General features: G+C 36.0%; 1 protein-coding gene across 4 annotated transcripts in view; it reads right to left on the bottom strand.

Moving 5' to 3' along the window:
• Positions 1 to 13707, bottom strand: part of CAMSAP2 (calmodulin regulated spectrin associated protein family member 2) — an 80467-nt gene that overhangs the window by 26618 nt on the left and 40142 nt on the right. For 2 of the 4 annotated variants that reach the window (XM_059478807.1, XM_059478808.1), the window contains exons 3-6: positions 12930 to 13091; positions 12166 to 12249; positions 6946 to 6978; positions 2698 to 2839 (exon numbers count right to left, since the gene is read on the bottom strand). In XM_059478807.1, coding sequence (XP_059334790.1) covers positions 2698 to 2839; positions 6946 to 6978; positions 12166 to 12249; positions 12930 to 13091 — 421 coding nt within the window. The remainder of the gene's footprint in view (positions 1 to 2697; positions 2840 to 6945; positions 6979 to 12165; positions 12250 to 12929; positions 13092 to 13707) is intronic. The other 2 variants (XM_059478809.1, XM_059478810.1) reach the window with 1 other exon arrangement.

Below are 13707 nucleotides of genomic sequence, written 5' to 3'. Positions count from 1 at the left end.
CTCTGTACATATTAGTTCTTTGTCTTTAAACAAGAACACATTTTAGCATCAATAAGCCTGAATCTTCACAAACAACCAGCCTGGTCTTAGGTATTCATGTCTGTGGATTGAGATGTTTGAGATGAGATTTTCCAAGGAGCTGAAGACTGTTATATAAATTATCACTCTCTAAAAGTGCTATTTAAAGGCAAAGAAATGGTGGTTGTGAGCACACTTGTGTAGTATTCTCTGACTAGTATTTAAGCCCAGATACTCTCTGTTGTTCTTTTTATAATTGCTGCTTGGAATAATAAGTCCCATGAAAAAAACACAGTCCTCTTAAAAAAAAGGACTGAAGAAAATAATTAAATATACTTCCAGAGCATGCATCAGATTTTATTGCTAAAGCAACAATGTATGACAGAAGTCCACATAAGTTTTGAATTGTTAAGGATAAAAGGTTTCTTCATAAAAGAAATCTACTTTGATCCCAGCAGGATAAGGACTCCCACACTGAAGAAAATCAGACATAGTCCATAATTCCAAATCCACAGATGATGATCAATAGGAAAAAATGTTTGACTAAACTGACTGAAATGAGATTAATGTGAAGTCACACATTTGAATCTAATAAAATTCTAATGTGATTCACTGACTGAAGGTGATACGGAGCAGGGAGTTAGCACATATTACATATCACACATTAGCCAGTGTGTGCCTTTGGCATCATGCAGTGATGAAAAAAACAAACATGATGCTAAAAACTATCAGAAAATTCATTTCCAGCAGTGACAGAGGAGCACTAAACAAAGCAGGAATGGGATGTCAGTCTGGATTTTGCTATATGATTACAACCCTCTACAGTCAAGAACAGTAAACCCAAACTAGACAAGCTGCAGAGGAAGACTATTGAGGATAACAATGAGAATGGAAATCCACTTCAGCAAGGGAGGATGAAAAGGCTTGGTTCAGTAGCCTGGGCTAAACCAAGAGGAAGAAAACAAATCAGAAATGTGAACATCAGATTAGAAACTATTCAAACCTAAGGATACTGCTGCAGGAACAACAAAGGCACATAAGACAGCTTACGTAAAAACCAAGAATAGGTTGGTAAAAACCAAGAATGAAATTTAAAATCATGTAAAAAAAAGGAACAGTGGGTAAGAAGAGTACATGTTTTAAACAGTTTGGCAGTTTTAAGATAGAACAAGATAAATTCAAGAAAGGGATTATATAATTTTGTATAAGTCAACTTCATGACTCAGTGGGAGTCCTTTCTAGTTCTCTATTCCTTCAAGGAAACCTAGATTTGAAAGTGAAATGAAGACTTAATGAGAAGAATTTATCTATTTCAGACTACAGAGAACCCTAGAATACAATTTTCTTTTTTGTTAATGCATTTTTAGGCATTTTTGCATATGTATTTTTATTACCTGCCTTCTTCAGTTTCAGTACAGAACCAAATCTCAGTAAAATTCAACATGCATCAAAACCTGCATTACCTAAATACAGGGAAGATGAGCAAAATCTTATTAAAGTGTTTCCAGTTGCTTTGGAGTCCCTTTGAATTTACTTCTGAGACAATGACATGCACATTTGTATCTTTAGGGAAGATGATGTCAGGACACCTAAAAGAATATTAAAACTGAAGTTCCAAAGCTGACATGTGCCTTGCCCTGCTCAAAGGTAGATGCTGGAGGAAGGTGCTGGTCAGGCAAGGCACACAAGGCCTTTCAGAGTGGGATCTTGGATCTCAGCTTGCTGGAACAGGACAGAGGCACCAGGTGTTACCACAGTCAATCCCACCCAAATTCTAACTCTTCCCTAATCTCATATGATAGTATGCATTTGGCTGCAATATTTATGTAAATTGTAAGTTCTATTTATCAAAATTCTCAAGCTGCAGAAGAAAGGTGAATGAATGCATCATTGTGCCTTTTATCTTCAATGCCTCCTGTGCTGAAAGCTCCCTATAAAGTGGTTGTGAATATGAATTCCAGATTTCAGTCCTTAGCAAGCTCTAAACCCTTCTTCATATTCCTGAATTTCTCAGGATGTTTCTGTCTAAGTGTTCCCACGACATCAAAGGTATCATAGAAAGAACACAGGCAGAAAATGATGGGTGTTAGCTGCCAAGACATTCTACAGCTCTTAGTTGCCAAGAGGAAGGTATAACTTTACCAGGCTTCTGAGCAAAAGAATGAGATGAAGCTGCTCATCATCACAGACAATTGCTATTATAGAACAGCATGACAGCAATACATTCTACACTATACATTTTTGGTTACTCTATAAATGATTCAGATAGGTCCCAGGTGAACTAAAAGCTCAGAATACACAGCAACTATTTGCCATGCAGTGAAGCTGTGCAGAGCCCAGCTCTAAACTTCTCTAAGTTTTATATCTGTAACTGCTCCGATGAAAAAAAGAACTTATGCAGCTTCAAGAGTAAGAGTTTTGCAGGTAGTTTCAAGTATGTTTATTTTAGTGTAGCAGCATAAAAGCAAGCACACCAGGAAGGACATCTGGGCTCCTTTTATTTAAATGTAAAAAGAAATGGCCATTTATATTAGAAAAAGAAAATTTATATTAAACCTACCATATTCAAATGATGCCTGCTGTATACTGCATTTAAGCACCTTGCTTCACACAGCTCCCAACACAAACATTTAAACTTTTATGGCCATGTATACAAGTTGAGAAACAGGCCAGACATACCCTCCAGTTTAATGATATCTGGGCAGTAGAAGTGGATGAGGGCTGCCAGAGCACAGCCATCTGTACCATCCTTCAGCAGATTCTCCACCAAGGGAATGCAGGGCAGCTGCTTCAGCAACGTCTGCTCCTTCCGGTAACGAGCCTGCAATGTGAAATGGACACACTCAGAGAAACAAAGGCTCTGACACATATGAAGAAACAGAGTCATAGTGTAGGTTTTACACTGTTAGTGAAAAAGCAGTATTCAAGAAATAGCTGAATATTCTCAGTATTCTATTTCCTACAACTATTCATGCCATGCTACAATTTTGAACAGGATAATATAGTATCTAATATTCTAATATCTAATAATTATCTTAATAATATCCAAGAGGAAAGGAACAATGCTAATACTGAGCTTAGCCTTCAAAACTACCAAGTTTTGATGATCTCTCTATAGCACACTAAACTAAATAACATTCTATCCCTTAATTAAAATTTAACAGTCATTATTATACAATCAAAAATGATCTGTGTGCAAACACAGTGAGACAAGTCCTCAGCTACTGCAACTTCAGTTTCGTGGCAAGTCACATGGCTCTGAAGTTAACACACCTAAGTATTTCGCCCAAAATCTTATTCATACAACTGACTTAATGACAAATTCAGAAACAAGGAAATCTGCCTTTGATCAACTCAATTTTTATTACTAGCATGTGTAAGCAGTCATAAACATAGAGAAATATTAATGGTCAACAGTTATGACCATGCCGTGATCCAGAAATAAATAGAAATATTTCAAAAATCCAGTCAGCATATAAAGAGATCCTTGGGTTAGAATGTTAATATGGCATTTATCTGCAGTGAATATATTTTCAATGGGTTGTGGGTGTTTTTTGTTGTAAGAGAGGAGGCCTTACTGAAAAAAATGGACTTAACATCATTCCTATTTTTTTTCACTTCTTCCTGGGAAAACAAACAGAGGTGGAAGAAAGTGGCATAGATTTTAATTTGTTAGTATTATTTACCAAGACCTTTTTAAAACAGTAGTGAAGGGTTACTGCTGTACTCACACCACAGAACTACCTACAAGCAGCAGAGTGTTTCAGAGCTAATCTTATGCTATTTAAATGCATCTATACCCACTGAACTGCAATCTCCCTGCAGGGACTCTCAGAAGTCTGTGGAAATCACTCTTCATGGCAAGGCTAAAACTGACTGTTCTTACCTCCCACTCTCCTCCTTTTGGCTGTGCTGGAGCAATTACTGATGGGACTGGACCCAAACCATTGCCCCAGCTACAGCAACTCCCTTCTCCTGTGTTTCTGCAGTGAATGAGGGCATGAGCAGGGATGGAGGTTTTATGGAGGGGCAGGAATTGTTTGTGCATGCAAAAAGGTCTGTGGAACCAGACTAACCCTGAGGGCTGTACTTACTGTCACTGGATTTCTGTCAAGGATCACATGGCATTATTTTAGTGAATGTCAGTGTCCTCTAACTGGCCTAAGAACTAAAAGCCTAGTCTGGCAACAGCAGCCACATCAGTTCTAGAAAAATAAAGGGCTTGTGCTTGGCCCAGAGAACTTATACCTCAACCAATTAATATTTAAAAAAACCCCCTGAGACTTAGTTGTCACTTCATGCTTTTAGTGTAGTCGTATTTGTGTGCCAAATATGCTTTATAAAAATGAAAATCCCATTTCTGTGTGCTAGAGGAAACATTAACACCAAACAAAAACCATGTTCCTGTTATGCATTATTCATATTCTTTTCTTCATGTTCTTAATACTCCCTAGTATATATAATGAAATAGGTCAATTATAATTGCAGTGAAAGTTTAATCTCTCTCACTCTATGGCAATCCAGTGACCCACTATGATGAAAAAGCTCTAAGTTTCAAATTCCATGTTACAATGTCCATGTATGTCCTCCTCAACATGACTGAAATTAAGTCTATGAAATACCACAATTTAATTATGATTAAGCATCAATAATAGTAACAGATACAGGTATAGATGGACTGAACATCATGATTCTACAAGCTCTGTTTAATTCATAAATTCTTTTGAATAGTATCTTTTAATGGAGTATTCAAAAATATTTGAAACTGACAATCTAGTGGTGCTGCACAGTAAATCCTGTGAAAAAGTACACTGCACTTTGATGATGCCTTCACTGGCCTCATGAACAGTGCCCACCCATGCTAGAAACTGTGTCATATCTTTGAAGTGGACATAGAGGATTTAAGCCATTGTAGAGAATGCCAGGCACATTACTTCAGGAAAGATAAACTCATAAAACCTGATCTGCTAGGTTCATTACTGTATAGCAGGCATCATGTTTCATTTTGGTTGAAAAGATAAAAGAAATCATACTGAAAAAACGAAATAGTTGGTAATTGCACTGCATTTTAAATAAACTTCCATTTGAAGAAACTCTTCTCATCAGCTGCAGTGTTTGCTACTAAATACATATATATATGCAATAATACAAAAGATGAACTTCTACATTATAAAGCTCTAGAGTCAATTGAAACATAAATGCTAATACAGGCATCTTGTTTCTGAGATCCTAAATCATTCTGATTTAGCATCTTTGAGCTTATTTCACTTAACCTAGTCTAGGTGTAGTCAAGACACTTGCCTAGAAACAAGGTCAGTTAAAGAACAGCACACCAGCTACTCTCTCATAAGTGCTTGCGTGTATTCAGAGCTAATCATTAAGAATGAATGCTCTTACACATTTACCATACAGTGGATAACATGTTATAAATGTACTTATCAGAGTTTTTAGCTGCCTCTATGCTCAGGAATATCTGTTACTGTGAAATGTGCTCTGTTCCAAAGGGGAGAGACAGAAGAGTGGCTCAAATGATAGAGCAGCCTGAGTGTTATCAGTAGCACTTGGGGTTTAACTGCATCTCTACTGAGCTAACAACACAAAGTAACATAAATACCACTAATTCAAGTTGTTTACAGATAACTGGCAGGCAAACTGGAGTTAGCTTCTCAACAGATCGAGTATTTTAGAGTTGAATATCATTTTTATGCAAAGGAAGATACTAGTAAAACCAACACCACAGACAAAAACAGAACACAGACATTCTGAAACTGTTTTCAAGTAGCCTTACTTTGACAAAATAAGAAAAAAATTTGTGATATCATGGTCCATCTGATATTTTTTTCTGCATTATTCCCTCCAATTACACTCCCTTAACTCCAAAACAAAATTAATGGGCTGTACTGTGAAGAGCAGAGTATCTGTGTGTGTAACAACTGTAATAGATACCTTTACAGAGACTGTCAGGAGTCTGAACACTGCTCAGCCTGCTGGAGACAGGACCTTTAAATTACTTTTCCAGACACAGAGTAATTTTTCTTGCTGCCTACATGCAACTGCCTTGTTATTTTCAATTTCTTTGCAATGTAAGAACAGTGTTTCATTAGTTATGGCAACAAACATCTGAGGGACAGCTAGATCAATTATTTGGTAATCTTTAGAGCAATGATAGATGGGAATTAGTTCTTTGGAACTCAGATCAGAAGTATGCAATTCTGCATATACCTTAAGAGCTGTTCCCAGCCAAACCTAGCCAAATAAACAACCTGAATGCACATCAAGTGTGAATTGCTACATGATAGAGGAAAGTAATGATAACCCCAAGGTGACACAGCACAGAGAAAACAAACTTTATATTGCTGCAGATATGCAAAAGTATTTTTTATTATTTTTAGTGAAATTATAGTTTCACTAAAAGTAGGCTGCTTTGGGTCATTTTGTGTGGGGAGAAATTAACAGCAGTCTTAAATCAGCTGAAAAAATGGGGAATTCTAGATGAATGGTGTAATGATTGCATATGCTTAGAATAAATAAGATTTCAGCTTGCATGTAGCATCAACAATTAAAAGCTACTTCTGCAAGTCTCTTTTGAGAAGACAACTGATATCAAATAGCATGTGTTTACTGAAAGTTTATGAAAAAGTAATTTATAAATGTTCATTGGACATGAGTTAATAACAGGTAGCACTGCCTTGTACAAACCCATTGACTGCTTGAAAAGTAATTCCTTATCCATCATCATATCTCACATTTCTTTTGCACAGATTACCTTGCAAAACAGGCTTCTGCAGGTATGCACTCCTTTGCAGGGCAATCTCATAAAATTATCTCACACAGATAAATGAAATGAATGATTAGACCAGCATGACATGGACAAAGCCATTCCCAAAATAAGCAATTGATCAAAGTGAAGCAGTTGGGCAAACTTACAGGAACCAGTTTCCAAAACCATTTGGTAGGAGACTTCAGAGGAAGCAGTAGGAAAAAAGGATAAAAGCAAAAAGCAAAGGAAAAAAAAAAAAAAAAGGAACATTTTATCAGATTTCATAAATTACTTTTATAAAGCAATTTTCTTTAACATTCTCAGTTTTGTATAACAGTGAGTTGTAATTTAATGGCAAGCATAAGTGCACTGTAACCTCTGCATATTGAGCTAATTAGCAGCAATAACACTGGAGAAATATGTCTGCACTCTTTGTAGATCAACATTATAATTTTCCCACGTGAACAGCTAAGATTGTCAGATCAATGCAGTTTTATGAAATGCTTTCACACATCTAATTGTACTCTACATATGCAATCCGACTGAAGAATTCATTTGAGACTTGAAGTCATGATATCACAAGTATCAAAATGAACTCCAGCAGCACACATGGGGAAGTAGGGAAGCTAAAGCAATGAAAAAAGGAATAAACACACTGTAGTACAGTACACCCAACTGCAGTGAAGCTTGTGTTAGTTTCTTCAAGCCAAACAGTAACATTCAACAATATTTTTAAACAATCATATGACAGTTTTCAGGACAACAAGAGGTACAGGCAGTTATATTTTTACAATGACAAATCACATTAGCATCAGCTGCATGATGTGCAATGACCTGAAATGTAGATGGAGTTTTGACTACTGGCAGAGGAATTATCAGAACTAATACATAAACCTCTAAACTCCTACACAACCAGAAAAATCTGAAGCACACTGATTTTTTCTACTCTGGCATAATACTTCTAGTATTAAGAAAAAAAATATTATGTACCAGTACTATAAATACACACAGAAAATGTCACCACTTCATCAATTTCATTGCAGAAAAATTAAAAAAAAAATCAAAACCACTACCAAAGTGCAGGAAACAACTTATTTTGTTTTTAATGAAGATAAATATTTTCTGGAAATGGTAAAAATGCAGTTTAAAACTACCATGGAACAAACTGCTATGGAACCTAATTATTTTATTATTTTATTGTTAAAATACTGTGCTTTTACAAAAACTTGAAGACAACTAGCAATGATAGAGAGCTTTTATGGAAAAAAGCTATTGTCCACTAATGGGTGTGCAGCAGTAACACAGCTATTCTCAACATCCCTCTCTTCCATTTCACTGGATTGCAGTAGGAAAGAATCCCAAAGGCACTTAGAAGAAATCAACTACAAGATGCATGTCAGTGTGTGGCTCTGGACATTTCTGTTATACCCTTTACACAGGATTCAGTTTCTCTTAATCTCACTGAAAAATAGTCAGTGTGTGGAAAACCATGGAAATTTGAAAACAAATTATCTTAATTTTCAACTACAATCAGGAATCCTAAAACCTATTATAAAGCAAGCTTTTGGCTAAATTGGCTGAGATCAGACCTAGGCTGCCTTTTATTCTATTTAACACTGACAGGAACATTGTTGTTGCATTTATCAAAGTGCAGTGTATTTCACACCTGGAACTCAAAAACTCTACCAATGTCTATGTAATGCTAGGGTGAAGAAGTACTCTTTGGAAAAAAGCACACATTTGTTTCAATTCTGAAGACTAGATCTCCCTAACAGTAACACCTCAAACTAGTAATCCAATATATATTTTTATTTATTCACCTGATTGAAACTGTGATTGAGATGACTATGAATATGCTTCAAAGGGGTAAAAGACTTTTAAAATTTAAATTCAAACATACCCTAAGATTTATAAGTATACATTTTCTAAGGCCACATAAAGGAAAAGAGATGAAAGAAAAGCTGAAGTCTCTTGGACAACCTGGGAATTCAGTGGCTGTTGAACTGTCACTTCAGATCAGCAAGAATAAACTTTTTTGCCCTGGAACTTCACAAGAATCAGTCACTATGAAACAAACTAAGCAGAGAATCCTGGCTGACTTCTTCCCAATGTTAAAAACAACACCACCACCAAAATAAAATCTCACAAAACAACCAACCAACCAAAAAAAAAAAAAAAAAGCTGAAAGAACAAAATTGTCTCTCAGGTTGAGAGCCTATGATTTTAGACTATGATTTATCACCCCTAACAAAAAGTTTGAAACATGGCTATGATAAATTTATTTCCACATAAACTCATCTTATGGTGCCAAAACACAATAGTCATGCTTTTCATGAACTGCTTGTTTCTGCTCTCTTCCTTGCACCATCATTTGTGTTCATGCAGCTGAGCACTGATTGGATCAAGAAGCCGATTCTGCTGCAAACTTTTCTTCTTGACAGGTTAGCTTTTGGTAGCAGTGTGGATTTATGAAACATTAAATTCTAGTGGAAAGTGGAACTACAGTGTTAGTGGTTTACCTTCACACAAGAGGTTGCACTGTTTAAACCGATCTTACAGAAAGTTTGAAGAATTCAGGTACTTAACTGAAGTTGCATTTGTTTCTCTCACAGGATTTACATTTGACTTAAATCTGTTAAGACAGATTCAGTCTAAACCACAGAAGCAGACAGAAGAACAACATGTTTTTGGGAAAGCTCCAACTACACTGAACACCAGCAATTTAACCAGTGCAACTGTACATTCACTACATATTATTCAGTGGAAGCCTGAAAATCAAAGCTATTTACTACAAAACTTGAAATCCTAATTCTGAAAAGAGATGCAGAGACTCTACCAGAAAAAGATGAGGTTACCACAAATCACCAGCTGATCAAGGTCCAAAGAGGACTACCTGGAACTAAAAATCATACACACTCCTTCCTCTCTCATCTTCTACAGACAGCTAGTAGCAGAAGACAGGGAAAGAAAACAAAAGCAACCTGATAATCTGTTAACACTGATTTTATCTATCCAGACATAGAAAACAGGTATATCTTGGAGTATCCAATAATCTGTATTTGATGTTTAAACCTTTTGTAAATGTAGAAATTTACTCTTTGTTGAAAAGATTCACCACAGTTCTGTAACAACACAGTAACACAGTTTGGCAGGCTTGAGGGCAACTCAATTATTTTTCACAACTGATTAATTTACAAATGTGTAACTGTACGAAATTATGAAATTATTTTAAATTACATGTTAACTTTGTTTCACCTTATAGGTACCTAATTTTCCTGCTTCTTGGCCAGATATTAAACATAAAGAAGAGCCTTCCCTGTTGACTAAAATTATGTATTCCCATGTTTGCTTGGCCATCTCTAATCAGCAGAAGGGGCATTGAGAATTTAAATCTGATTGCATGCAATGGACTCATCCAATGCATCTGCATTAGTTTTCCTTGTAAAGCCAGCATTCAGTACAACCCTCAGTTAAGATATTCAGGGTTTAGTTGGGATGTTTCATGTGTTTCTAAACCTCAGATGTGTGCATGCATGCAGTGACCATTACCTTTAGTGGAAACCTGAAAAATACTGTGAGACATGACTAAAAGAAAAGCTGAGATACCAGAGCAGTAAATTAACCATCAGTTGAAAAGAAAACCTGGAGTTAAATAATCCTCATGCTAATACAGCCCCCAAGCACAGAATATCTTCCTTGACAAAGTGATTTATGCAGCTGATTCCCTAGTGAGACAAAAAACATAACATATACCTGGGAGAATAGTATGAAAATTCAGTGTACAGAAGAGAAGGCTTTAAATATACATTTTTTCAGTGACTGGGCAACTGTTTCATTTTGTTATTTTGCCAATGCATTTGTACCTTGGCCAACAAAACCTGGCTCTTCTATTCTGTTACAGCTTCACAATTCATCCAAAACACCACAATACCAGTTTTTAGGTAAATGTGTTATTCCCCTACATCCATTTATGGGATCAGTTACAGACTATATAAATCTTTCAAAAATTGATTTCAAAATGTTGACAGTGAAGATAAATTATAAACTAAAAATTTTATCCTTTTACTCCTAATATAAGTTGCAAACTATAAGTGAAAATAAATATTACTGAATTTTTAAAAAACATAATTTTATGGAATTGGTCTGATAATAGTTTTCACTTTGATATATATTTGTTTATCATACTAAGACTCTCATGCAGTTTTGATTTTCAAAATTGCTCTCATCTTTCCAAGTGACCTACAAACCACATAAAACATCCTACTATTATTTTCGGGAAAAAGAGAAACCACTAGAGGACAGAGGAACACAGGTTATCTCTCTAGCCTCTGTTTACTTTATTTTATCTAAATTTGAGAAATGAACTTGCCAAGAACATTTTATTCTCCAGATTTCTATGCTACTATCACTACTGAACACAGTTTAAATTTTCCATGGCAGGGTATATGCACCAGGGTCACACTATTATTGTTACAACCACCATTTCTTTTGCTGAGTCACGTTAGCCTTCATTGGCATTCCTTACTTAAGATCTTCACTACCCTCATGTTTTTTGAAGCTGAGCATTGAATCCAGGCTGGTAACCTGCCACCCCCTCAGAGTGGCACTGAAAAGGAGGCAGCAGCTTACGTGAGAGCAGGCCAGGCTGGGAAGGAGGATTACAGCCTTGCAGCAGCTTGGAAATCTGCTCTGCATTCATGGGCAGGGATAATACCAAAGGTGTTCACACTGATTACCAGTTCTCCAGTAATAGTTCTATCACAATAGGGTAAAGGATCTTTCTGAAGCAAGGAATTTTACATACTCTGGAACTGTCTGCTATCCCTATGTATTTGGATGGCCATATAATGCTACTTAATTAACTGAGCTATGTAAATAAAAGAAAAAAAAAATCCTGTTAGGAAAGGGAAGCAAGCATAATATGTTTTTATTTTATAGGTAATAAAACCTGTAATCAACCAGTATTTTGGATCATGGCCAGAGCAATCCTTCCCATGATACCACATACACATCTCTCTTTTGACATTCACGCAACACACAAGGAAAAAACCTATTAAAAACCATGAAAAAAAGTTCTGGTCTTTTTCATATCAGATCTATCAGGGATTTTAATTCACTCAAAAGTAGTCATTATTCTTAAATTCCTTAGCACTAATGTAAAAGATGTTTCCCCACTATCAAAGATTTATTTGTCAGAAAGGACAACTGGCTATAAAAAGTGCAACTCTGTTAGTTTTATTTTCAAATGTGTATTTTCATGAAAGTGATAAAATAATAACAAAATTAATACTACAAGTTTGCTTTCTATAACAAGCAGTGAATAGTTCAATGTCTGTTTACAGATAAATGCTCATTCTTGCTTAAAACATTTTAACTCCTCCACCTACCTTTTGACCTCCTGCAGATTCTGCACTGTGATGCTCTTTTAGTTTTTGTTCCTGTTCCATGATGTCTTTCAAATGCTCATTTACCTAGGGACAAAATAGTTCATTTAGTTGTCTGTTCTAAGAAACAAGTCACAGAAATTAGAAGTTCTTCAAAAGGTCTATAAATCACGAAGACAGAACTAAAGAGATAAACCAAACATTTCAGACTATAGCCCTGAAGCAAATGTCAGTCTTGGATGCAGTCTAAGGTCACTGCCTGTTAGCTCTACATTGTACAAAATAACCTGTCCCTTATTATGCTCAGTCACATTTGATTAACAGGGTATCCTTGTCACCTGATTTGATTATGCAGTGAAGGTAGATCACTTCAAGCAAGATGTGTTCAAACAAACAGAATAGCTTTGGGTTTAAATCATGACAAAGTACACAATAAGATGACAACTTATAAAGAGCCAAAAAGAGACCCTTGAGCAGGCACTGTGGCATCTCAACATGACAGTGACACCTGAGATGTCACATGTAGTATATATATCCCAGCATTAATTTAGACTTCCCATTTATTTGGTCCACACATGTTTAACTTATTTCTGCATGCTTTTCTTTTTCTAGTCCATAAACAGCAGATGTAGGAACAGTCTGTATCAGAACAGTCCTGATAGGTATATATACATATACATACACAAATACACATCCTGGCCTCTCATCTCTAATTGAATCACACAGATAACAAAGAAAACCCCAGCTTGCTTTTCCAGCACTCATACCTTGTTTATCCAGTACATGACAGCATCCTCAATGTCATAGGGTACCTCTGCAGGCTGGAAGAAGGTGGAGTACTGCTGGGTGCATGCGATGACTTTCTCCACGCTGATCATCTCCACAGTGTAGGCCATCATGAGCGTGTCGATCATGGCCAAGTGAGCACTCTGCAGTGACAAACACCAACACTGATCAGGCTGCAAATCAACACATCTTTCTTATGCACTGCTTCTGAACATAACCACATGCATGGAAAGACCAAAACTGTGAATGCTATAAGTTTTCTGTCTGGTTGTTCAGTTTTAAATGAAAAGCAAATTAAAACATATATAACAGACTTGGGAACACAGATTAAATTGAAAATAAAAATAATTTCTGTAAAAAAACCCCACCAAACTTAAAGAATTAAAAGTGAACAGAATAAGGAAGTTTATTGAATGATTCAAACATCACATCACTTTTAAGAGAGCTAAAGAGATCTTTTAAATTTGTCACCATAGCAAAACCAAACCTCCCTGTCTGATCAATGTTATTTGTACTGGAAATAAAAGCTGGAACTTGGGGATTGCTAAACCATCTTCATTGTCATGAAAATGCTGCATTAATATGTGAAAGTTCATCTATATTTAAAGTCTTAATCCAGGAAGAAGATGTGATTATACTAATCTTTAGTAAAAACCCAACAAAATGATAGAAAAACATCTCTTTTTCTTCCAGTAAAGTAGTTATGTTATGCAGATGTAAGGTAGGTGCCACAGCTATAGGTACACAGCTAGGTTTAAA

This window comes from Ammospiza nelsoni, chromosome 9 (genome assembly GCF_027579445.1).
Source record: "Ammospiza nelsoni isolate bAmmNel1 chromosome 9, bAmmNel1.pri, whole genome shotgun sequence".
Lineage (NCBI taxonomy): Eukaryota > Metazoa > Chordata > Aves > Passeriformes > Passerellidae > Ammospiza > Ammospiza nelsoni.
Note: the sequence above shows the minus strand (reverse complement) of the source record. Positions and strands in the feature narration are given on the sequence as shown.